Genomic DNA, 26815 nt, shown 5'->3' with positions numbered 1-26815 from the left:
AACTATATGTGTTTGTAGTATGTGATTTGGCGCTAAGTAACTAATTATACAGACTAACATCAAAGATATTAACAACTTGCTTACTGGGCACCTAACCCCCCTTCTACCCGGACCAGTTTTCATCTTTTAGCGCTGTCACTCTTTGAACGACAATTGCGTGGTCATACAACACTGTACCCAATTACCAATTTTTTTTCCCCACAAATAGAGCTTTCTTTTGGTGGTATTTGATCACTGCTAGGTTTTTTCTTTTTTGTTAAATTTTTTTAAAAATACCGAATTAAAATAATAAAAAATAAAACAAAACCATTTATATTTTGTTAATAAACTTTGCAAACTGGTAATTCTTCTCCTTCATTGATGCACGCTGATTAGGCTGTACTGATGGGCACTTATAGGCTGCACTGATGGGCATCGATAGGCTGCATTGATGAGCACTGATAAGGCAGCACTGATGGCCACTAATAGGTGGCACTGGTGGGCACTGATAGGTGGCATTGGTGGGCACTGGTTGGCACTGATGGGCGGCACTGAAGGGCATCGATAGGTGGCACTGAAGGGCACTAATAGGCGGCACTGGTAGGTGGCACTGATAGCTGGCACTGATGGGCACTGATAGGTGGCAGTGATGGGCACTGATAAGTGGCAGTGATGGGTGGCAGTGATGGGCACTGATAGGTGACATTGATAGGCAGCACTGCTAGGTGGCACTGATGAGGCCCTGATTGGCACCACTGGTGAGCATTGGCAGGTGACACTTGTGGACATTGATAGGTGGCACTGATTGCTGGCACTTTTGTGATGTAGATTCGTGGCACCGTGTGGGCTCTGGCAGGTGGCACTGGAAGGGGGTATTGATGGACATAGATGAGGTGGCTTTGCCGATTCCTCTTCGTGAGCAATATCCCTTGCAATGAAGCTGGTGATTCTTCTTTTTTTCTCCTCACACTGTCAGCGTGAGGGGAAAAAAAAGAGGTCACTGATCTTCTGTTTACATCACGTGATCAGCTGTCATTGGCTGACAGCTGATCACTTGGTAAGGGGCCGGAATCGGGGGGGGGGGGGGGGACGGATGGTCAAAGTAGAGCCACACTGTAGCCGTCATTCGGCTATAGAGCGGATCTGAAGGAGTCAATGCAAAGAACCTAGGAGAAATATATATACTTCAGCCCCAGTCTAAAACACATCTGCAAGAAGAATTCCACTAAAGCAGTAGCAGAGGGTTGTCCCAACAGACAAATTAGGGGACAATATAAAATGTAGGACATCTGAAAAAAGCTTGTATGGGCTGATTTATGTACTAACTGCAGTTTCGGTACATCCTGTTTCTAAACTGCTGTATTAAAAAACATCCAGTCATCACAAATGAAAAACAATGCACATTCTGCAGTGGATTCAGAAAAGATAAATACTACACATGAATCAATAGGAAGTAGATATTAAAGGTGCAATGGAATTGTTCCAGATATGAGATACAACTGGGCTTTGTGCTGAGAAACTAGCATTCTTAATACTAAACTTTAATAACTCTGTATTATGGTTTATGGGAACTCATCAAGTTTGCATTGCACTTTCTTCTTTGATTTAGCAAAACTAATAACAAACACATCAAATAAAGATGTTTTGATTGGATTCATGCAAAGCCCTTGAAATTTTCACAATAATACAGCAATAATTTGTAGAAATAAATATAACTGATAGATTATGTTTCTATCCATATCACTGATTGGTAGATGAGAGTTGCTAGGAAACATTGGCGTTTACAAGAGTACGGCTGTATACAGCTATGTACAGCCATTCGCTGGCATAGCAGGCTGGATACAGCACCTGCGGCTCCCATGTAAAATACCTACAAATATCCATGTGCATGATCCTTTACTGCCAAATAAGAATATTTAAAAAGTGTAATGTTCATAGTCTGGGCACAGGAGCAGTTTAAAGACTAGTAATTATTGAAAAGGGTAGAGGGCAACATGATGTCAGGAAGTACTGATCAGAAGGTCAGAGCTGTAGTAGAGCAAGAGTAAAGATGCTAGTCAGTGCCCCACAAATAAATGCCCTTGCACATGTGCATCCCAGCATTTTAGTACACCCAGGAGGCACAGGTGCAGCATTCAGCTAGTACCTACAGCCTGTCAAAGTCAATGGCAGGCTGCAGTTGAATAGGGCTAAACACTGTACTGAGTTGTACTCAACTTTAGGGCCCTATGCCTTCAGGGGCAAATGCCCGGAACACAGGAGACCTACACTCTGGGCATTCATCCCTAAACACATAGGGGTTGATTTAATAAGGGCAAATAGACTGTGCACTGGGCAAAGTAAGAGCAGTTGCTCCAGAGCTTAATAAATGAGCAGAAGCTCTGCCGACTTCCATCATCAAATGATGTGCAAGCAAAAAAGTTTTTTTTTTTTTTTTCCTTACATGGGATTGGGTATTCTTTCTTTGAAAAGTGCAGCTTTACCTCATTTACTAAGCTCTGGAGCAACTGCCCTTGCAGAGTGCAAATGCACTTTGCAAAGTGAACAGTCTATTTGCCTTTATTAAATCAACCTCCCAACTTTTTGAGATGGGAATAAGGGACACCTATTAGCAAAAGTATGTAGGCATAGGACACGCCCCCTGTCACGCCCCTTTAACCCTCCTGGCGGTATTCCCGAGTGTGGCTCTGGGTTAAATTTCAGTACCATTAGTGGTAACCCGGAGCCACACTCAGGATTGCAATGCAGATTCCTGGTACAGCATAGTTACCTTGTCACCATGATCATGCGATGTCCTCCCACTCTGTCATCCGACAGGTCATCTGCCCGACGCTCTGTGTGCCGAGGCTCCATTTCCTGCAAGCATCACGACGCATGGGGCGGAGTATGGCGGCAAATTCAAAAAGTACAAAAAACATAACACACATAGTACCCTGTACAGTATCAAATCATTTCATACTATATATACTGGCAACCAAAAAAAGTGTCCCTTTACGTCAAAAGTGGTTTTAGACCAGCTAGAAAACGTGATAGCAAATTAGAACACATGCAGAATTGAGCGATAGGGATTTTGTGGGGAAATACATTTTATTATTATTATATTCTTATTTTTTATAATTGTTTAGAGTTATTTATTATATTATAATTTATGATTTTGCTTTTAAAACTTTATCCTACCCGGGATGTCTACTAGACTCTTGTTTGGAAAGATTTAAGTGTGTTATTACTAAGAATTAGGGATGGGTGAACGGTTTGGCCCGAGCATAAGTTCAGGCTGAACTTTCACTGTTCAGACGTTCGGCGAGCAGCGGAACAAACAGTTTGTTCTACCACTTGTTTTCGGTCCCCTGAACCGAACACAATGCATTGCGGTGCTGAACAGTGCATTGCAAGCCCTGATTGGCTGAAGCTTTCACTGCAAAGGCAAATCAAGGCAAAGAGCACTGTCAGAGTCATGATTGGACACTGTCATCATGACTTTATCCAATCATGGCTCATTCCCGCCCCACAGTATAAAAGTATTCTTTCTATGGCAGCCATTTTAAGTGTGATTTTGGCGTGGAGAGAGATATATACACCATATAGTTCTGTGTGCATTACTGGCAGTTTAACGCCATATAGTTCTGCGTGCATTACTACCAGTTTATCGCCATATAGTTCTGTTTAAGAGGGATCCAACTGATAAGAAAATGGAATTCCTATTAAAAAATGTTTTCTCCCTGGCAGGTTCAGTAGCTCAACCTGCAGTGGCAGCAATTGGAGTCTGTCAATATTTGAGAGACCATATTAAACAGGTGCTTAAAGCTTTACCTGAACAGCAAGCCCAGGGATGGCTAACCTACCAGCGGCTTTGTGTTTTGCTGTTGATGCTATCAGAGATTCTATCCTTCAGACCTCTCGCCTTACGCTTGGATTGGTACACATGCGTAGAAACTTATGGCTGAAAAATTGGTCAGTCGAGTCACCATGTAAGAAACTCCTGGCGGGATTTCCCTTTCGTGGTGCAAAACTGTTTGGAGAGGATTTGGACAATTATATCCAAAGGATCTCTAGTGGGAAAAGCACCCTTTTACCAGTCAAGAAAAGGAGTAAACGTCCCTCCTTTAAACGGTTGCTTTCTCCAGTGCCATGGTCATCAGCCTCCAGGCAATCACGACGGCCTCCTCCGTCAGGCTCAAAGGTTAAAACTCAACCCCAGGGACAAAAGAAGTCCTGGGGGAGAAGTTCTTCAAGACAAAATGCTAAGACCTCCTTATGAAGGGGCGCCCCCGCTCACTCGAGTGGTGGGAAGACTACTAAAGTTCTCAGGGCTCTGGCAGGAGGAATTTTGGGACAAATGGGTGGTCTCCACAATAACTCTAGGTTACAAACTAGAGTTTCGAGAATTCCCTTCTCCTCAGTTCCTCAGATCAAATGTACCCAGAAACCCAGAGAAAAAGAAGTCTCTCCTCCTAGCGTTGGAGCGACTATTGTCGCAAAAAAATATCATGGTAGTTCCCATGCAAGAGCAGGGAATGGGGTTTTATTCAAACCTTTTCACGGTACCAAAGCCAAACGGAGATGTCAGACCCATTCTAGATCTCAAAGATCTAAACCGATTTCTAAAGATACGGCCCTTTCGCATGGAATTGATCCGATCAGTAGTCTCCATCCTACAAAGAACTTCTGGCGTCAATAGACATCAAGGATGCGTACCTGCATGTACCTATTTTCCCTGCTCATAAAAAATTCCTAAGTTTCGAAGTAGGAAAACGCCACCTTCAGTTTGTAGCTCTGCCTTTGGGGCTAGCTAATGCACCTCGGGTGTTTACAAAGTTCTTGGCCCCTCCTCTGGCCAGATTAAGGGCCCAAGGTATAACAATAATAGCATACATAGACGACTTGTTCTTGATAGACCGGTCGGTAGCCCTTCTGGACCAAAATTTGGTCACCACAATCAACTACCTGCAATGCCTAGGTTGGGTCCTCAACTTAGAGAAGTCTTCTTTAAAACCAGTAAGAAGACTAGAGTATTTGGGTCTGGTCATAGATACAGCCCAGCAGAGGGTATTCCTACCACAAGAAAAGATCAGTGCTATAAGAGAACTGATTCAGGTAGTCAGGGCAAAGAAGGGTCCTTCTATTTGTCTTTGTATGAGGTTGTTGGGGAAGATGGTGGCTTAATTTGAAGCAGTTCCCTACGCTCAGTCTCTTTCAACGCTACTGCAAAACAGTATCCTATTGGCCTGGAACAAAAAGGTTCAGGCGTTAGATTTTCCAATGCATCTGTCCCCTACAAAGCATCGGAGCCTCAGCTGGTGGTTGATACCCGAAAATCTGCAGAAAGGAAAATCCTTTTTACCAGTTACCTGGACAGTGGTAACAACAGATGCCAGTCTTTCGGGTTGGGGGGCAGTCCTGGAACAGTCGACTGTCCAAGGGAGATGGTCCAAGACCGAGAGGGCCGTACCCATCAACATTCTGGAGATCCGTGCGGCGTATCTATCCCTAAAAGCCTGGACACTCAGGTTGCAGGGTTGCCCTGTCAGGATCCAGTCCGAAAATTGCCACAGCATTGGCTTATATCAATCACCAAGGGGGCACCAAGAGTCTTGCAGCTCAGGGAGAAGTAAACCAGATCTTAATCTGGGCAGAAAAACATATGCCATGCATATCCGCAGTCTTCATTACGGGGGTAGAGAACTGGCAGGCGGACTACTTGAGCCGCCAGCAGTTAGGCCCAGGGGAATGGTCTCTTCACCCCGACGTCTTCTTGGCCATATGCCAGAGATGGGGGGTGCCGGATGTAGATCTCTTTGCGTCCAGGTTCAACAACAAGGTCGACAACTTTGTGTCAAGAATGAGGGATCCTCTTGCATGCGGGACAGATGCTTTGGTAACTCCATCGCATCAGTTCTCTCTGATTTATGCATTCCCTCCTATTCTGCTACTGCCAAGACTCCTTTGCAGGATCAGGCAGGAGAAGAAGTTGGTGATATGGGTGATGCCAGGAGAAGGGTTGGGATTGGGGGGGGGGGGGGGGATTGGGGAGGGAGAGTAAGAAAATGGTATATATTTGTAATGGAAGAATGTGAAAGCAATTTGAAAGGGAAGATTGTATGATTATAATGTAATTGTAGGTTACTGGATAAATTGCTTGATGAGAGGGGCTCATCACTGTTTTGTAATGATGAAAAGAAAAGGAAAAAAAAAAAGAATAAAAAAAAGAAGAAGTTGGTACTTCTGGTGGCCCCAGCATGGCCCAGAAGAGCTTGGTATGCAGAAATAGTGAAGATGGCGGTAGGCTCTCATTGGACCCTACCGTCCCGTCCAGACCTGCTATCCCAGGGACCGGTATTCCATCCTACCTTACAAACGCTAAATTTAACGGTTTACGTTACAGTTTAAGTTTACGGTGGGAAGGTGCCACCAACACCCTAAGACCAATTTTTACGCACCCGCTATTTCTATACAAAGTCAAAGTGACACCAGAATGTATCCAAAAATTCTGCACTACATTGTGGCCTGATCATAGTAAAGGAAGCCTGCATGGAAAAAGTAAACATTTTTTTTGGCTTTATAAATGCAATTATTGCTGCAGCAGATTCTAGACATGGGACAGATCTGCCACTTTACAGGTAGACTAAGGGGACGCCCCAGGCACTATATTGGAAGGATTTTTTTCATTTTTAGGCTTTCACTTTAAAAATCTAAAATTCACTGCTCATTTAAAAATTAAGTTTTTCGCAAACTTTTTTTTCTATTGATACATGTCCCCCAGGGCAGGACCTGGACCCCTTAACCATTGTATGCTCAATTACTTGCATATAAGCCTTCAAAATGGGCTTTTTTTAGTTCAAAAAAAGGAGAAGAAGAATCTGTAGCCAGATGTCCATCAGCTGCAAAACCTCCACCGCACCCTTAGTGGTCGTGCCCCCCCTTGATCAAAACACTCACCAGAGGTATTGCCCAGCACTCTCGTGTCTTCTTCTCCTTTTTTTGAACTAGTGTCACCATCACGATTATTGCTCTTCAATAATTGTATTTGATTGAAGATCATTCTAATGCACTTTGGAACTGCACATCTTCATTAGAGCACTTTTTGTTATTGTGTATTTTTTATCTTTTGTCACTTATTCACTAGTTTTGTGCGATTTATGTATTTATATATATATTTTTTTGATTGCATTTTTTAGTGTCACATTATCACGATATATTTATTTTATTGTTGATTATATTGATGCACAGTTATTTATTATTTTCATGTTATTTTGGGGATCTTAGCACACTGCTTTCTAACAGTGTACAGTCTTTATAGCGCCACTAGGTGTTTTTTGCATTTCAAGTGTTAGATTTGCTTCTCTTCACCTTCCGATAGATTTATTTAGTTTTTTAAGTGGCAGCTGGGAGGAGGGGGAGTTTGAGCGCTGTGATGATATACTAATTGGGAGGTCATTAATAGTGTATCTTGAGTTGTTTATAAAGTTGTTTTGCCTTGACTGTTTCTCCATTAGAGAGATTCCCCATCCCTCTTTCTGACCTAAGGAAAAGGAGGGTAAACCTCCTCAGTAGGGAAACAGAGTGCAATAAAAACCTGATCTACATATTGTAGGATTTAAATTGACCCTATCATTTTATATTTAAAACAAGTGGGGGAAGTTTGTTGGCCTCTTAGAGACACAAGTCAACTATGGTAAGCAACCAATTAACCGCTCCAGTGTATCATTATGATAATTTTACCCATTACTTGATATCTAAATTATGTTTATGTATTTTAATTGATATCATGTTTTGTTTGAGACATTTTGATCTTTCCTCCTGTAGAAGAAGATAGATCCATGAAACATGTACAGGAGCAACCATCACCCCCATCTTTTCCTTCACCCTAGGGGTCTACATTTTTTGTGGCTTGTGTATCCTAACACAATATTCTATCAATTTGTGTGATTTTATCTATGTATATGAACAAAACGTTTTAGTTTTTGTATTAATAAACTTATTAATTTTTATGTAGTTTCAAAAGTGTTATCAATGGTTACTAAGATACATTGATCCCGCTTTGGGGTCATTTCCCCTTGTTCTTACAATTATTCAAAACAAAATAAAAGGTTTGACTGGAGTTGGGCTTTAAGAAAAACTAGTGTCGACAGCTACTGTTCTTTCAAGTCATTGTTAAGCCGCGTACACACGGGCGGACTGTATGGCCAACTTAGTCCGTCAGACAATCCGACGGACAGTCCGTCCTACTTTCGAATGAACGGACTTGACCACACACGGATGCAAAACAGTCCGTCGAAAGTTTGCGCGATGCCGTGTACAGCACGTACGACGGGACTAGAAATAGGAAGTCCAATACACAGCAATGCAACCTTTCGCCGTGTAAATCCTTTCTGAGCATGCGCCATACTTAGTCCGTCGAACTAGCCTACTCACGAGCGGATTGTCCGCTGAAACCAAAGTACGACGGACAATATTACGGAAATTCCAAAATACTTAGTCCGCCAGACTGCACGCTGAAAAAGTCCGCTGAAGCCCACACACGAGCGAACTGTCCGCTGAAATGTGTTTCGACGGACTAAGTTGGCCAGACAGTCCGCCCGTGTGTACGCAGCTTTAGAGTTATATTTGCATCTATATCATAGTTGCCCATTTGTTTGACAAGTTCCCCTTGCCAAGCATACTCTTATGTGTGTGACTACAAGATAGACACTGAGGGAGATATACTAAAACTAGAGCACACAGAATCTAGTGCAGCTGGGCACAGTAACCAATCAGATTCTAATTTCAGCTTGTTTAATTAAGCTTTAAAATGAAACCTAGAATTAGATTTAGTAAATCTACCCCATTGTGTCTGGTTATATGCCATCTTAAACCAGCCTTCTTTGCCTACCTCACCTAGCCTAGGTGGCTCCTGACAAGATTTTATGTTGCACATTCTCCCTGAGTAGAGAGAACCAAGAGACTTTTGTGTAGACTGCACAAAGAAGAGGCCTTTGTTCATCATGGAAGATTTCAGTGTAAAACAGCTCTTCATAGAGGAGGTTGTGACTGCTGTGGGACAAACTCTGGTCCTTGCAGCATCTCCTTTCCCCAATGCAATACCTCAAGAAGAGTTGTGAGATTTCTCCCCCTTCAGGTCTTGGCCCAAAATAAAGATGATATTGGTTATCTGATGGTCTCTACACAGAGGGCGTAGACTTATACCAAATGCATCACCCTGAGGGTTTAACTGTGAAGGTCACTAAAAATGTACATATGTGGAATTCGGAAAGCCTTGTGTTTGTTAACCCAAAAAAAATATATATGCTGCTCCTGTTCCTTTAATGTGAAAGCTGCAGCTTGTTGCTTTTGCTTTTTGCCTTACTTCTCTGTATCTCTTATAATACCTGTTTGATCTTGCCAGCTCCTGTCTTCCCCCTGAGAACAGACCACGATTATCATGGCTGCTGAGCCAAGATATTGTGGTCTAAATGCGTGTCTGCATCATCCGCAGGTCTCCTCTCTCCTCTCTGCCTGTTTTCAGCTCCCCCACCTCCCCCTCCCTCTGCCTGTCAACATGTAGTCTGGAGTGAGAAAGGATGATCTCCTACACTCCCAACCACGCCCCTCTCCGCCCTTCTCCTCTCCTCTCCTCTCCTCCCTCCTCTCTTACACACTGCATTGACAGCCAAAGGGAGGAAGATAAGAGATTCCTCTTCTGATGTATCTTGCATACATCAAAAGGAATCTGTGTCCCTCTTACTCAGCTCCTTCGGTTCGGATATGGAGATTGTAACTAAATGTCCCACACTCCGCTTTAGTGCTTTCGTCATATACCACTTTCCCCCAGTCTGAATACAGATATCAGATATTCAAACAGCTCACAGGCACAAAACAAGATGATACTTGTTTAGTTTCTGAACATGGACTGTTTATTAGAACCAAAATACAAGTCAGATGAAATAGGACAATTGACAGAGCTAAAAAATGCAAATAAAAGGCATTTACAGAAAAATAATAATAAGAAGAAGATGCTGCAATGCTTAGGGAACCATGTGCCTGATTAATTGGGGGCAATTGGACTGACAACCACTTTAATGGAGATCTGCTTCCTGTTTAACTAAGGATGTACAGTACTGTGCAAATGTTTTAGGCAGGCGTGAAGAAATGCTGTAAAGTGAGAATGCTTTCAAAATATATATTTTAATTTTAATTTCTATCAATTTAAAAAAATGTAAACAAAGCATAGAGAAAAAATATCTAAATTAAATCAATATTTGGTGTGATTACCCTTTGGCTTCAAACCAGCATCAACTGTTACACTTGCACACTTTAAACACTTGTACAAAGTCAAGGATTTTGTAGGCTTAGAGTCAGGTGTATGGTTAACCACCTCAATACAGTGCACTTACACCCCCTTCCTGTCCAGACCAATTTTCAGCTCACAGTTTGAATGACAATTACTCAGTCATGCAACACCATACCCATGAAACACCGTATGAAACTTGCATCCTTTTTTCCACACAAATAGAACTTTCTTTTAGTGATATTTAATCACTAGTGGGTGTTTTTTATTTTTTGGGCTATAAATAAAAAAAAACTTACATTTTGTGAAAAAAATGCCCTTTTCTTTGTTTCTGTCATAAAAGTTTGCTAATTAGTAATTTTTCTCCACCAGGACAATGCAATTGTCCATAAAATGACCCAATTTTGGAAAACAAACACCCCAATGTATAATCTATGAGGCAGAATGAGTCTTTTGAACTGTTCATTTTTTTCCAGAAGTTTTTGGAAAATGTGGAAAAAAAAGGAAAACGCATTTTTTTTACACAAAGTTGTCCATTTATAAGATATTTCTAACACATAGCATGTATATAGCAAAAATTACACCCCAAAATACATTATGCTACTCTTCCCGAGTATGGCGATACCACATGTGTGATACTTTTACACAGCCTGGCCACATACAGTGGTGTGAAAAAGTGTTTGCCCCCTTCCTCATTTCCTGTTCCTTTGCATGTTTGTCACACTTAAGTGTTTCGGAACATCAAACCAATTTAAACAATAGTCAAGGACAACACAAGTAAACACAAAATGCAATTTGTAAATGAAGGTGTTTATTATTAAAGGTGAAAAAAAATCCAAACCATCATGGCCCTGTGTGAAAAAGTGATTGCCCCCTAAACCTAATAACTGGTTGGGCCACCCTTAGCAGCAACAACTGCAACCAAGCGTTTGCGATAACGTGCAATGAGGCTTTTACAGCGTCCAGGAGGAATTTTGGCCAACTAATCTTTGCAGAATTGTCCTAATTCAGTTACATTTGAACGGCCTTTTTAAGGTCATACCACAACATCTCAATAGGATTCAGGTCAGGACTTTGGCTAGGCCACTCCAAAGTCTTCATTTTGTTTTTCTTCAGCCATTCGGTGGTGGACTTGCTGGTGTGTTTAGGATCATTGTCCTGCTGCAGAACCCAAGTTCGTTTCAGCTTGAGTACACGAACAGATGGTCGGAAATTCTCCTTCAGGATCTCTTGGTAGACAGCAGAATTCATAGTTCCTTTTATCACGGCAAGTCTTCCAGGTCCTGAAGCAGCAAAACAGCCCCAGACCATCACACTACCACCACCATATTTTACTGTTGGTATAATGTTCTTTTTATGAAATGCAGTGTTCCTTCTACGCCAGATATACTTGGACACACACCTTCCAAAGAGTTCCACTTTTGTCTCATCGGTCCACAGAATGTTGTCCCAAAAGTCTTGGGGATCATCAAGATGTGTTGTGGAGAAATTGAGACAAGCTTTGATGTTCTTTTTGCTCAGCAGTAATTTTCTCCTTGGAACTCTGCCATGCAGGCCATTTTTGCCCAGTCTTTTCCTGATGGTGGAGGCATGAACGCTGACCTTAACTGAGGCAAGTGAGGCCTGCAGTTCCTTGGACGTTGTTGTGGGGTCTTTTGTGACCTCTTGGATGAGTCGTCGCTGCGCTCTTGGGGTAATTTTGGGCGGCCGGCCACTCCTGGGAAGGTTCACCACTGTTCCATGTCTTCGCCATTTGTGGATAATGGCTCTCACTGTGGTTCGCTGGATTCCCAAAGCTTTGGAAATGGCTTTATAACCCTTTCCACACTGATAGATCTCAATTACTTTCTTTCTCAATTGTTCCTGAATTTCTTTGGGTCTCGGCATGATGTGTAGCTTTTAAGGATCTTCTGGTGGACCTTACTGTGTCAAGCAGCTCCTATTTAAGTGATGCCTTGATTGTGAACAGGTGTGGCAATAATCAGGCCTGGGTGTGGCTAGAGAAATTGAACTCAGGTGTGGACAACCACAGTTATAGTATGTTTTAACAAGGGGGGCAATCACTTTTTCACACAGGGCCATGATGGTTTGGATTTTTTTCACCTTTAATAATAAACACCTTCATTTACAAATTGCATTTTGTGTTTACTTGTGTTGTCCTTGACTATTGTTTAAATTGGTTTGATGTTCCGAAACACTTAAGTGTGACAAACATGCAAAGGAACAGGAAATGAGGAAGGGGGCAAACACTTTTTCACACCACTGTAGAGAGGCCGAACATTGAAGTAGTACCTTCAGGTGTACTAGGAGCATAAATTACATGTCATTTCATTCTTACCCATCACACTTTTGAGGGTCCTGGAGCACCAGGACAGTGGAACTACCCACAAAATTACCCCATTTTGGAAAGCAAACACCCCATCGTATATTCTATGAGGCATGGGCTGCAAATAGGTACTTGGGTACTCTGATGGGCGGCAGATAGGTACTCGGGTACTCTTATGGGCTGGTGACAGGTACTCGGGTATTCTGATGGGCTGGTGACAGGTACTCGGGTACTCCGATGGGCTGGTGACAGGTACTCGGGTACTCTGATTGACTGTGACAGGTACTCGGGTACTCTAATGGCCTGGTGACAGGTACTCGGGTACTCTAATGGCCTGGTGACAGGTACTCGGGTACTCTGATGGCCTGGTGACAGGTACTCAGATACTCTAATGGCCTGGTGACAGGTACTCGGGTACTCTAATGGCATGGTGACAGGTACTCAGGTACTCTGATGGCCTGGTGACAAGTACTCAGGTACTCTGATGGCCTGGTGACAGGTACTCGAGTACTCTAAAGGCCTGGTGACAGGTACTCGGGTACTCTGATGGCCTGGTGACAGGTACTCGGGTACTCTGATGACCTAGTGACTGTTATTTGGGTACTCTGAAGGGCGGTGATAGGTACTCAGGTACTCATATGGACTGTGACAGGTACTCGGGTACTCAGATGAACTGTGACAGGTACTCAGGTAGTCATATGGACTGTGACAGGTACTTGGATGAACTGTGACAGGTACTCATATGGATTGTGACAGGTACTCAGATGGACTGGGACAGGTACTCGGGTACTCAGATGGACTGGCACAGGTACTCGGGTACTCTGATGGACTGTGACAGGTACTCGGGTACTCTGATGGACTGTGACAGGTACTCCCGTACTCATATGGAGTGTGACAGGTACTCAGATGGACTGTGACAGGTACTTGGGTACTCAGATGGACTGTGCCAGGTACTTGGGTACTTGGGTACTCTGATGGACTGTGACAGGTACTCGGGTACTCTGATGGACTGTGACAGGTACTCGGTACTCTGATGGACTGTGACAGGTACTCTGGTATTCAGATGGACTGTGACAGGTACTCGGGTATTCAGATGGACTGTGACAGGTACTCTGATGGACTGTGACGGGTACTCTGATGGACTGTGACAGGTACTCTGATGGGCTGTGACAGGTACTCAGGTACTCTGATGGACTATGACAGGTACTCGGGTACAGAGATGGACTGTGACAGCTACTCGGGTACTCTGATAGACTGTGACAGGTACTCTGATAGACTGTGACAGGTACTTGGGTACTCAGATGGACTGTGACAGGTACTCGGGTACTCAGATGGACTGTGACGGGTACTCGGGTACTCTGATGGACTGTGGCAGGAATTTTCAGGGTGCTTTGCAGGTGCTATTTTTTTGCACTGTAGTGCCTGCAAAACGCCCCAGTGTGAGGGAGTCTCACAGTGACACACTCTTTCCATGCCAGGTGGTCCTTTCGGTCCACTCCAGTCCAAACAGCACTGACAGTCTCCCATCCCACAGACCCGGACATGAATCTCCGTCCGCTCCGATTGGCTCCCTTGCACCATGACATCACACACTCAGGCACCGAGCACCACAGCCATATTTTTTCCTGGCAACCTTTTCCTGTCACTGGCATTTACTGGCAGGAGAAAAGTGCAGTTTTTTAACTGGGTGCCAGTAAAAATACTGACAGTTGGCAACACTAGCCAGGGTAAAATGCGGCTGCATAACATAGTCTATATAAAACTCTATAACAGCAGAGAATATAGATGAGAATCAATACTTTAAGAAAACAATATAGAATGGGGGGAGGCGAAGGGAAAGGAAAGACAGATTCTGGTGGTGGGGGACTCAATTCTTAGAAGGACAGAGAGAGCAATCTGTGACAAAGACTTGAAGCGCCAAACTGTATGCTGTCTACCAAGCACTCAGGTTGGGCACATCACGGGTCTGGTGGACAGATTACTGAGAGGGGCTGGGGAAGACCCGGCTGTCATGGTGCATGTTGGCACTAATGACAAAGTCAGAGGCAGATGGAGTGTCCTAAAGAATGATTTTAGGGACTTAGGAGCTAAATTGAGGAAAAATTCCCCCAAGGTAGTATTCTCAGGGATACTACTGGTACCTCAAGCCACACCAGAAAGGCAGAGATTAGGGAAGTAAACAAGTGGCTGAGGAGCTGGTGTAGTAAGCTGCGTACACACAATCGGATTTTCCGACAGGAAATGTTGGATGTGAGCTTGTTGGAGGTAAGTCCGACTGTGTGTATGCTCCATCGGACATTTTTTGTCATACTTTCCGCCAACAAATGCTGGCTAGCAGGTTCTCAAATTTTCCTCCGACAAATGTTTGTCGTCTGACTTTCCTATCGTGTATACACAAGTCCGTCACCTGCTCAGAATCAAGTACAAGCCGCAAGCGATCGGTCTTGTAAAACTAGCGTTCGTAATGGAGATATCATGTACATCTAGTACATCACTACGTTTGTAATTGTTGGCCAACATTTGTGTGACCGTGTGTATGCAAGACAAGTTAGAGCCAACATCCTTCAAACAAAAATCCACGGTTTTCTTGTCGGAAAGTCCGATCGTGTGTACGGGGCATTACAGATACAACTGGCCCTTTGAGGGCAGCCATAATACAGTGAAAGCAATTAAATTGATTTTGTCACCCCTGATTCACAAGAATAAGAAGCGTAATAAAATACTAATGGACTAGGTTGCGTAATGTCAAGGTCAATTCGATTACAAAAATTTGAATATTTTTACAAGCTGTATTCTACTTCATTTTATTACGTTATTACGTGCATGCTTTTATACAAAATACAAAAATCTGTGGCAGAATTGAAACTCTAGCATCCTGTGTGAATCACAACTCAATCTATATACTGGCACCTGGTCCGTTTATATCATCGAGAGGGATATTATTTTAGTGTGACTGTGCTTTACCTTGTCCACAAATTGGCCAGCTCATCCTCAGAGAACTCTATGCCCATACGTCTTAGGGCTTCTGTGAATTGTTGGAAAGTGATCACCCCAGGTGGCTGAAGACAAGATGGGGGTAGAAACTTCTTCAGAGATCTGTTGACCCGGAAAATAAAATAAAAATAAAAATCTTAAAATTATTTCACACTATAAATTATTAAAGATACACACACACCGAACCCTTTACCTAGTGTATCACCACAGCGCTTAAATAACACGAATTCTACACCTTAGCTGCCACTTGTTACAAACTGTCAAAATATATAAAGGTGCATACAAACTAGTGCTAAAGATACAATTAACTAATTAGTTGCACGTGGCGCTGTTACCTGTGTGCCTTTCAGTCAACACTCCCTAATCTTCTAAAAAATCCTATCCCACATCATACAAAATGTGATAATTAATAAACACTTAGGTAAATACCCAAATTTACATTTAGATTAAGTATACAGTGACATAAATGAGCAAACGTGAGTATAGTCCATCCGCCAAAATACTAAAAAAATCTAGAGTATATAAAAAAATATATCTATAAAAATAAAACAAAAAAAAAATATATAATATCCAAATAATAAAGAGTCTTTTTATAGAAGCGTGAGCAAGTCTCCAGTGTTTAAATCTCCTTATACACGTGACTCCTTCACCACACCATCCGTGCTTAATGACCCCCCTTCGTGAAAAAACTCACCAAATGCTAAGCCTTACACTCTCGTGTGAGGCAAAAGGGCTTGCAACAGATCTCTCAAGATGTAATTCAGATATCAGCACATCCGATTTTATCTTCTCCAATTGCGTACTTCAATGTGTATATATAAATACCTCAAAGAAAAATCACAGAGGGAGACCCCAATAGTGTAATACTGCAATCACTCTTTAATGTAAAAAATCGCACTCTTTATGCACTCACATGAACTTAAAAGGGTAAAATCACTTCAAAAGGATAAAGAAACTTGCTTCACAAATCCACTCCACAACAGCATTCTGAATACGTCGGGGCATTGGTGGTCACAGCGGACTTATTAGATACGGTACTGGATCACTTAATCTCACCCCTCCTCGTGCGTCCCGCCTGGTCCCACACAGCAGGTCCGTTCGAAAAAGGCGCCTTCAGATCAGATGATTCAGTTCACTTAGTCCTGTACCTCCTTCCCAGCTCCGTGTATGTCAGCTCAATGTTCACCAGATAGCCACGCCCCCGACATGTTTCGTCATATCAGACTTATTCATGGGATTGGCTATCTGGCCTAGCAACCCACCTTATATTCCCCCATCGTCCAATCAGCTCATCTCACTATCAGTCTCACATCCATATTGCTGGGATGTGTCCTGTCGTACACATTAAGCGCCGAAGCCAGAACTATGACCCGCGCACGCTCAAATCACAGCATTCGACATCCCCCCTCTTCGAAAACTGGTGATCGAAATATTCGATCCGCCAATACGCCACGGTCTCCGGTGCGTGCATCAAAGTACACTAGGTACGTCGAAACATTCGACCATAGTTGTAATATTCGACATACGGTAAATTCCGCTCAGGTGTCCACACAGGCTGCGTCCCACCAGGTCGCGCGTGCGCCGAGATCGAAACCGCATGTCCCCGTCTCCACAATATTCAAGTGTAAGAATCCGTGTCACCGTCTTCCGGAACCAAACAAAGTGCGAAACCAATCACAATACCTATGGTGGTGTCAGTCCCCATCTATAGTATCTCTCCATCTATGAGGCGGTATCTTTCTAAATAACACCCTGTACCCAGTACACTCCGCTTAATCAATGTGTCCTCACACAGTAGATGAACCAGTCTGTCTACAGATACAGACTGGTACACTTATCTACCGCTGTGTCACCAATGCGCCCACGTTTACACCAATGATTAACATATAATATAAACTAACCCATTAGTGCACATTTTCATTATTATCCTGGAACATTCGATATACAGCTCCAATTTAAAATCAAATGGAGATGTATATATATCTGAAGCAACATCTAAAGTGTAAATACACAAATAAAACTCCAAATAAAAATCATTTTAAAACAAATAAAACAGGAACCTACTACTATTAGCCCTAAAAGAGACATAATAGGTACTCTCATAATAATCTCAGAACTCCCCCATCAATAACTTCACATCTATTATAAAAAATTGAAGATTAATGATCGGTAACCTCATAAACACTTCCATATCGGAGTGACACCCTTCCCTCTATAATGTTTGAAAGACAATACTTATGGCCTATTAGTGACTAAAAGTCACTAATGTAGCAGTTCAGGTCCAGTTCTACATTCATACCCCTCGGATGAAGGCTCTTCAGCGAGAAGATCCACCTGGTTTCCCTTTGCGACAAATCTCTAACTCGATTAGAGCCCCTCCAAGAGGGATGAACATGGTCTATTCCACAGAACTGCAATAAATTCGGATTTTGTTGGTGATATTCTTTGAAATGTAATGATACGCTATGATACTGGTAACCTTTACGGATATTAGTCAAATGTTCTGAGATTCGTACTCTCAATAATCTCTTGGTGCGTCCTACATATAGTAAGTTACAGGGGCACCACAGTAGGTACACGACATGTGTCATATTACACGTCATGAATTCCTTAATGTCAAATGTTTCACCCTCACTGTTCGTTATTGAGGTGATTCCCCTGTTTACCTGCTGTACAGTCCTACAACAGATACACCTCCTACAAGCATAAAAGCCTTTCAGTTCACCCGAAATAGTTGCTCGCTGAGGAGGGTCCAGGATCTTTTTTACAACTCGATCACCGATGTTAGGTGCCCGTCTGTAGATGAACCCCGGAGTTTTGGGTATCACACTCCCCAGATGTTTGTCCCTTCCCAAAATATGCCAATGTGTCCTGAAAATTTGCTCTACCTCTCTAAATTGATGATGGAAATTGGATAGGAATCTTAATTGGTGTTGTGTCCCCCCTTCTCCCTTTCTCTTCCCCTCCAGGCAAGCTTCCCTTGGAATATTCGCAACTGTCCCAATAGTTTCATCCAAGGTGGTCTCTGAATACCCTTTCTGTATGAACCTTTCTTTCAAAATTTGGGATTGGGCTACGAAATCTTCTCTAGTTGTACAGTTCCTGCGGACCCTTAAAAATTGTCCCTTAGGGATATTTCTAATCCAAGATGGATGATGTCCACTCTTCGTTGTTAAATAGCTGTTCCTGTCTGTATTTTTAAAGTACACTGTGGTATTGAATCTATCATCCTTTCTTTCTATCAAGAGGTCAAGGAAATTTACCACCGTGGGATTAATATTGAACTCCAACTTAATGTCGTTCAAGTTGGAGTTCAATCTCTCCAAAAAGTTTAAAACAGAAGCCTTAGTACCCCCCCCTATGAAAAACAGGTCATCTATGAATCTGCGATAGAAAATTAGCTGTGGGCAATCAATACCAAACACATATCTATCCTCCCACTCGGCCATAAATAAGTTGGCAAGGCTAGGGGCATATTTAGCCCCCATTGCCACGCCAACTCTCTGGGCATAGAAGGTCCCATCAAACCAGAAGTAGCTGTGGGTCATGCAAAACTCAAGTGCATGGCCCACAAACACCTTCCGGGCATGTGGGATATCCTCCCTTCTGCTCATAGCCCAGTTAAGTGCTAATAGGGCATCTTGATGTTGAATGATAGTGTATAGGCCAGCTACATCAGCCGTAACCAAATACACTTCCATAGACGAGGAGATGGAGATCATATTGAGGGATTTCAGCAAATCTGTTGTGTCCTTCAGATATGCTCTTGTGTTTTTCACACTGGGTTGGAGTGATCTATCTAAATATTCTCCCAGTCTGGAGGTGACCGATCCTATCCCATTCACAATAGGACGTGGTGGAGGAGCCACCACATCCTTGTGAATTTTGGGCAAGGTGTAGATCACCGGTATCCTGCAGCTGCTAGGGACCAGATATTTCTTTTCTTTTAAACTGAGTACTCCCTTCCCATATCCCCACTCCACCAAAGCCTCTAATTGGTTCTTATATTCATCTGTAGGATCAAAGTTTAATTTTTTGTAAGTGGTGGTGTCCCCCAACAGATCATTCAGCTGGTCATGATAAAATGATCTGTCGAGGATCACCACCCCCCCCCCCCTTTGTCTGCCGGGCGTATGATAATATCATTATTCTCCTCTAGGGATTTAATCCCCTCTTTAATATACCTTGGGTTCACGCCCTTGCTAACGGGGAGTTTTTCCAAATCATTTAACACCAAGTTTTTAAAAACCTCAACAAAATGATTACCAGTTAGCTGCGGATTAAATAGTGACCGATTTCTCAGTCCACTACCCATTTGACTACTAGGATTATCACTCACTACTTTCGAAGTATTGGGGTGTGACAAAAAATATTTCTTAATATTTAAGGTACGAAAATATTTATGTGCATCAATATACAAATCAAACTTATTCATACTCTGTCGTGGAGCACATTTAAGTCCCATGTTCAGAATATTTAATTCCCTCTTATTCAATATTGCCTTGCTTAAATTAAAGATACCATTATCTAAGTGTCCCTCAGTCTTTTTCTTGGATTGTTTCCTCCATCCTGCCCTGCACCCCCTCCTCCTCTCCCCATTGGACCTTCTTGTTGAATGGGCCAATTTCTCTGTCCATTGGGCACAGCTGGAGTGTGTCCTCTCGGGGTTGTCCCTCCCCCTCTCCCTCCTCTCCCCCTCTGATTTAAAAAAGGGGGGGGTGGAAGAGTCCGAGGTGGGAACCCAGGTTCGTTCATCCTTCCATTTCCATCATCGTATGCCAAAGGCATAAACCTGTTGTATAATGGTATCGAATTACCCCTTCCTCGATTACCATCATATCCATATTCCTGTCCCCATCTTTGATTACTTTGAGGTGCAAATTGTACTGGGTAGAGATTCCTATCTCCATAGGGTGGTGGGTAATCATAGTAGTTCCCTTGATGCTCATTACCCCTTTCCCTTGAATATGGCCCAGGTGAATAATACTCACCATAGGAATTTACTCTACCCTGTTGTGTGTTGTTATACCCTTGGCTAGGGGTCTGAATTAGGGGGGTTTTCTTATTATTCATCTTACTCTTACCTGCTTCCCCTTTATTCCCGTGCTTGGAGTTATAAATTTCCTTACTTGGGGGTTCATTAGCATCGGTAGATCCTTGAATGTTTATAGTCTGCCCTCCATTTGCCTGCCAAGCATAGATTTTGTTGTTTCTAAAATCAGTTACATCTCTATTATATTTCTTAACCTTCTTTTTCTGAATATCCTTATCCCATTTTTCTAGTTTTTTCTTCATTGTCTCATTAAACTCTTTCATTTGGTTATTGTCTCCCAGAGGTTCCAGTTTTATTTTCATTAATTCAATCTGTTCCTTTAATTTAGCTAATTTAATCTCTTTCCTTTTTAGGACTAAAGCTTGTAGTTCCATCCCCATTTTATTAAAAAAGGTGAGCCACTCATCCATAAAAAGCTGGTCATTTAGACCATCTTGTGGACAAACTTCCCATCTTAAACTTCTGAAGATGAGACCCTCTTTTAGGTATTGTTCAAATGTGAGTACATCCCACCAGGTTTTAACCTGTTTCTCTAACAGATGGTCTAAGGTTTTCAAAAGACCTGTGATGTCTTCCTCCTCTTCCATCATTTCATGGTTATTGGAGAAAATATTAGCTGGATTGATCTGCCGTGAGGCTAGATAATTAATGGCTTTACCTAAGTGTTTATTAATTATCACATTTTGTATGATGTGGGATAGGATTTTTTAGAAGTTTAGGGAGTGTTGACTGAAAGGCACACAGGTAACAGCGCCACGTGCAACTAATTAGTTAATTGTATCTTTAGCACTAGTTTGTATGCACCTTTATATATTTTGACAGTTTGTAACAAGTGGCAGCTAAGGTGTAGAATTCGTGTTATTTAAGCGCTGTGGTGATACACTAGGTAAAGGGTTCGGTGTGTGTGTATCTTTAATAATTTATAGCATTTAGATAACCACAAGCAGCTTGAAGGGGGGTGTTGTTTCCTGCACGCATTAGTGAAGGGATGGAAGCCATTAATTATCTAGCCTCACGGCAGATCAATCCAGCTAATGTTTTCTCCAATAACCATGAAATGATGGAAGAGGAGGAAGACATCACAGGTCTTTTGAAAACCTTAGACCATCTGTTAGAGAAACAGGTTAAAACCTGGTGGGATGTACTCACATTTGAACAATACCTAAAAGAGGGTCTCATCTTCAGAAGTTTAAGATGGGAAGTTTGTCCACAAGATGGTCTAAATGACCAGCTTTTTATGGATGAGTGGCTCACCTTTTTTAATAAAATGGGGATGGAACTACAAGCTTTAGTCCTAAAAAGGAAAGAGATTAAATTAGCTAAATTAAAGGAACAGATTGAATTAATGAAAATAAAACTGGAACCTCTGGGAGACAATAACCAAATGAAAGAGTTTAATGAGACAATGAAGAAAAAACTAGAAAAATGGGATAAGGATATTCAGAAAAAGAAGGTTAAGAAATATAATAGAGATGTAACTGATTTTAGAAACAACAAAATCTATGCTTGGCAGGCAAATGGAGGGCAGACTATAAACATTCAAGGATCTACCGATGCTAATGAACCCCCAAGTAAGGAAATTTATAACTCCAAGCACGGGAATAAAGGGGAAGCAGGTAAGAGTAAGATGAATAATAAGAAAACCCCCCTAATTCAGACCCCTAGCCAAGGGTATAACAACACACAACAGGGTAGAGTAAATTCCTATGGTGAGTATTATTCACCTGGGCCATATTCAAGGGAAAGGGGTAATGAGCATCAAGGGAACTACTATGATTACCCACCACCCTATGGAGATAGGAATCTCTACCCAGTACAATTTGCACCTCAAAGTAATCAAAGATGGGGACAGGAATATGGATATGATGGTAATCGAGGAAGGGGTAATTCGATACCATTATACAACAGGTTTATGCCTTTGGCATACGATGATGGAAATGGAAGGATGAACGAACCTGGGTTCCCACCTCGGACTCTTCCACCCCCCCCTTTTTTAAATCAGAGGGGGAGAGGAGGGAGAGGGGGAGGGACAACCCCGAGAGGACACACTCCAGCTGTGCCCAATGGACAGAGAAATTGGCCCATTCAACAAGAAGGTCCAATGGGGAGAGGAGGAGGGGGTGCAGGGCAGGATGGAGGAAACAATCCAAGAAAAAGACTGAGGGACACTTAGATAATGGTATCTTTAATTTAAGCAAGGCAATATTGAATAAGAGGGAATTAAATATTCTGAACATGGGACTTAAATGTGCTCCATGACAGAGTATGAATAAGTTTGATTTGTATATTGATGCACATAAATATTTTCGTACCTTAAATATTAAGAAATATTTTTTGTCACACCCCAATACTTCGAAAGTAGTGAGTGATAATCCTAGTAGTCAAATGGGTAGTGGACTGAGAAATCGGTCACTATTTAATCCGCAGCTAACTGGTAATCATTTTGTTGAGGTTTTTAAAAACTTGGTGTTAAATGATTTGGAAAAACTCCCCGTTAGCAAGGGCGTGAACCCAAGGTATATTAAAGAGGGGATTAAATCCCTAGAGGAGAATAATGATATTATCATACGCCCGGCAGACAAAGGGGGGGGGGTGGTGATCCTCGACAGATCATTTTATCATGACCAGCTGAATGATCTGTTGGGGGACACCACCACTTACAAAAAATTAAACTTTGATCCTACAGATGAATATAAGAACCAATTAGAGGCTTTGGTGGAGTGGGGATATGGGAAGGGAGTACTCAGTTTAAAAGAAAAGAAATATCTGGTCCCTAGCAGCTGCAGGATACCGGTGATCTACACCTTGCCCAAAATTCACAAGGATGTGGTGGCTCCTCCACCACGTCCTATTGTGAATGGGATAGGATCGGTCACCTCCAGACTGGGAGAATATTTAGATAGATCACTCCAACCCAGTGTGAAAAACACAAGAGCATATCTGAAGGACACAACAGATTTGCTGAAATCCCTCAATATGATCTCCATCTCCTCGTCTATGGAAGTGTATTTGGTTACGGCTGATGTAGCTGGCCTATACACTATCATTCAACATCAAGATGCCCTATTAGCACTTAACTGGGCTATGAGCAGAAGGGAGGATATCCCACATGCCCGGAAGGTGTTTGTGGGCCATGCACTTGAGTTTTGCATGACCCACAGCTACTTCTGGTTTGATGGGACCTTCTATGCCCAGAGAGTTGGCGTGGCAATGGGGGCTAAATATGCCCCTAGCCTTGCCAACTTATTTATGGCCGAGTGGGAGGATAGATATGTGTTTGGTATTGATTGCCCACAGCTAATTTTCTATCGCAGATTCATAGATGACCTGTTTTTCATAGGGGGGGGGTACTAAGGCTTCTGTTTTAAACTTTTTGGAGAGATTGAACTCCAACTCGAACAACATTAAGTTGGAGTTCAATATTAATCCCACGGTGGTAAATTTCCTTGACCTCTTGATAGAAAGAAAGGATGATAGATTCAATACCACAGTGTACTTTAAAAATACAGACAGGAACAGCTATTTAACAACGAAGAGTGGACATCATCCATCTTGGATTAGAAATATCCCTAAGGGACAATTTTTAAGGGTCCGCAGGAACTGTACAACTAGAGAAGATTTCGTAGCCCAATCCCAAATTTTGAAAGAAAGGTTCATACAGAAAGGGTATTCAGAGACCACCTTGGATGAAACTATTGGGACAGTTGCGAATATTCCAAGGGAAGCTTGCCTGGAGGGGAAGAGAAAGGGAGAAGGGGGGACACAACACCAATTAAGATTCCTATCCAATTTCCATCATCAATTTAGAGAGGTAGAGCAAATTTTCAGGACACATTGGCATATTTTGGGAAGGGACAAACATCTGGGGAGTGTGATACCCAAAACTCCGGGGTTCATCTACAGACGGGCACCTAACATCGGTGATCGAGTTGTAAAAAAGATCCTGGACCCTCCTCAGCGAGCAACTATTTCGGGTGAACTGAAAGGCTTTTATGCTTGTAGGAGGTGTATCTGTTGTAGGACTGTACAGCAGGTAAACAGGGGAATCACCTCAATAACGAACAGTGAGGGTGAAACATTTGACATTAAGGAATTCATGACGTGTAATATGACACATGTCGTGTACCTACTGTGGTGCCCCTGTAACTTACTATATGTAGGACGCACCAAGAGATTATTGAGAGTACGAATCTCAGAACATTTGACTAATATCCGTAAAGGTTACCAGTATCATAGCGTATCATTACATTTCAAAGAATATCACCAACAAAATCCGAATTTATTGCAGTTCTGTGGAATAGACCATGTTCATCCCTCTTGGAGGGGCTCTAATCGAGTTAGAGATTTGTCGCAAAGGGAAACCAGGTGGATCTTCTCGCTGAAGAGCCTTCATCCGAGGGGTATGAATGTAGAACTGGACCTGAACTGCTACATTAGTGACTTTTAGTCACTAATAGGCCATAAGTATTGTCTTTCAAACATTATAGAGGGAAGGGTGTCACTCCGATATGGAAGTGTTTATGAGGTTACCGATCATTAATCTTCAATTTTTTATAATAGATGTGAAGTTATTGATGGGGGAGTTCTGAGATTATTATGAGAGTACCTATTATGTCTCTTTTAGGGCTAATAGTAGTAGGTTCCTGTTTTATTTGTTTTAAAATGATTTTTATTTGGAGTTTTATTTGTGTATTTACACTTTAGATGTTGCTTCAGATATATATACATCTCCATTTGATTTTAAATTGGAGCTGTATATCGAATGTTCCAGGATAATAATGAAAATGTGCACTAATGGGTTAGTTTATATTATATGTTAATCATTGGTGTAAACGTGGGCGCATTGGTGACACAGCGGTAGATAAGTGTACCAGTCTGTATCTGTAGACAGACTGGTTCATCTACTGTGTGAGGACACATTGATTAAGCGGAGTGTACTGGGTACAGGGTGTTATTTAGAAAGATACCGCCTCATAGATGGAGAGATACTATAGATGGGGACTGACACCACCATAGGTATTGTGATTGGTTTCGCACTTTGTTTGGTTCCGGAAGACGGTGACACGGATTCTTACACTTGAATATTGTGGAGACGGGGACATGCGGTTTCGATCTCGGCGCACGCGCGACCTGGTGGGACGCAGCCTGTGTGGACACCTGAGCGGAATTTACCGTATGTCGAATATTACAACTATGGTCGAATGTTTCGACGTACCTAGTGTACTTTGATGCACGCACCGGAGACCGTGGCGTATTGGCGGATCGAATATTTCGATCACCAGTTTTCGAAGAGGGGGGATGTCGAATGCTGTGATTTGAGCGTGCGCGGGTCATAGTTCTGGCTTCGGCGCTTAATGTGTACGACAGGACACATCCCAGCAATATGGATGTGAGACTGATAGTGAGATGAGCTGATTGGACGATGGGGGAATATAAGGTGGGTTGCTAGGCCAGATAGCCAATCCCATGAATAAGTCTGATATGACGAAACATGTCGGGGGCGTGGCTATCTGGTGAACATTGAGCTGACATACACGGAGCTGGGAAGGAGGTACAGGACTAAGTGAACTGAATCATCTGATCTGAAGGCGCCTTTTTCGAACGGACCTGCTGTGTGGGACCAGGCGGGACGCACGAGGAGGGGTGAGATTAAGTGATCCAGTACCGTATCTAATAAGTCCGCTGTGACCACCAATGCCCCGACGTATTCAGAATGCTGTTGTGGAGTGGATTTGTGAAGCAAGTTTCTTTATCCTTTTGAAGTGATTTTACCCTTTTAAGTTCATGTGAGTGCATAAAGAGTGCGATTTTTTACATTAAAGAGTGATTGCAGTATTACACTATTGGGGTCTCCCTCTGTGATTTTTCTTTGAGGTATTTATATATACACATTGAAGTACGCAATTGGAGAAGATAAAATCGGATGTGCTGATATCTGAATTACATCTTGAGAGATCTGTTGCAAGCCCTTTTGCCTCACACGAGAGTGTAAGGCTTAGCATTTGGTGAGTTTTTTCACGAAGGGGGGTCATTAAGCACGGATGGTGTGGTGAAGGAGTCACGTGTATAAGGAGATTTAAACACTGGAGACTTGCTCACGCTTCTATAAAAAGACTCTTTATTATTTGGATATTATATTTTTTTTTTTTGTTTTATTTTTATAGATATATTTTTTTATATACTCTAGATTTTTTTAGTA

The 26815-nt window shown here is 42.4% G+C and overlaps 1 protein-coding gene across 1 annotated transcript in view; it reads right to left on the bottom strand.

Moving 5' to 3' along the window:
- LOC143962069 (EF-hand calcium-binding domain-containing protein 6-like) overlaps positions 1–26815 on the bottom strand; it is a 162469-nt gene that overhangs the window by 77895 nt on the left and 57759 nt on the right. Inside the window, exon 7 of the mRNA XM_077471403.1 lies at positions 15534–15665. Coding sequence (XP_077327529.1) covers positions 15534–15665 — 132 coding nt within the window. The remainder of the gene's footprint in view (positions 1–15533; positions 15666–26815) is intronic.

The sequence above is a fragment of the Lithobates pipiens genome, unplaced genomic scaffold (genome assembly GCF_037356315.1).
Source record: "Lithobates pipiens isolate NorthernLeopardFrog02 unplaced genomic scaffold, aLitPip1_a1.2 Scaffold_8, whole genome shotgun sequence".
Taxonomy (NCBI): domain Eukaryota; kingdom Metazoa; phylum Chordata; class Amphibia; order Anura; family Ranidae; genus Lithobates; species Lithobates pipiens.
This window is presented reverse-complemented; position numbering and strand designations above follow the sequence as displayed.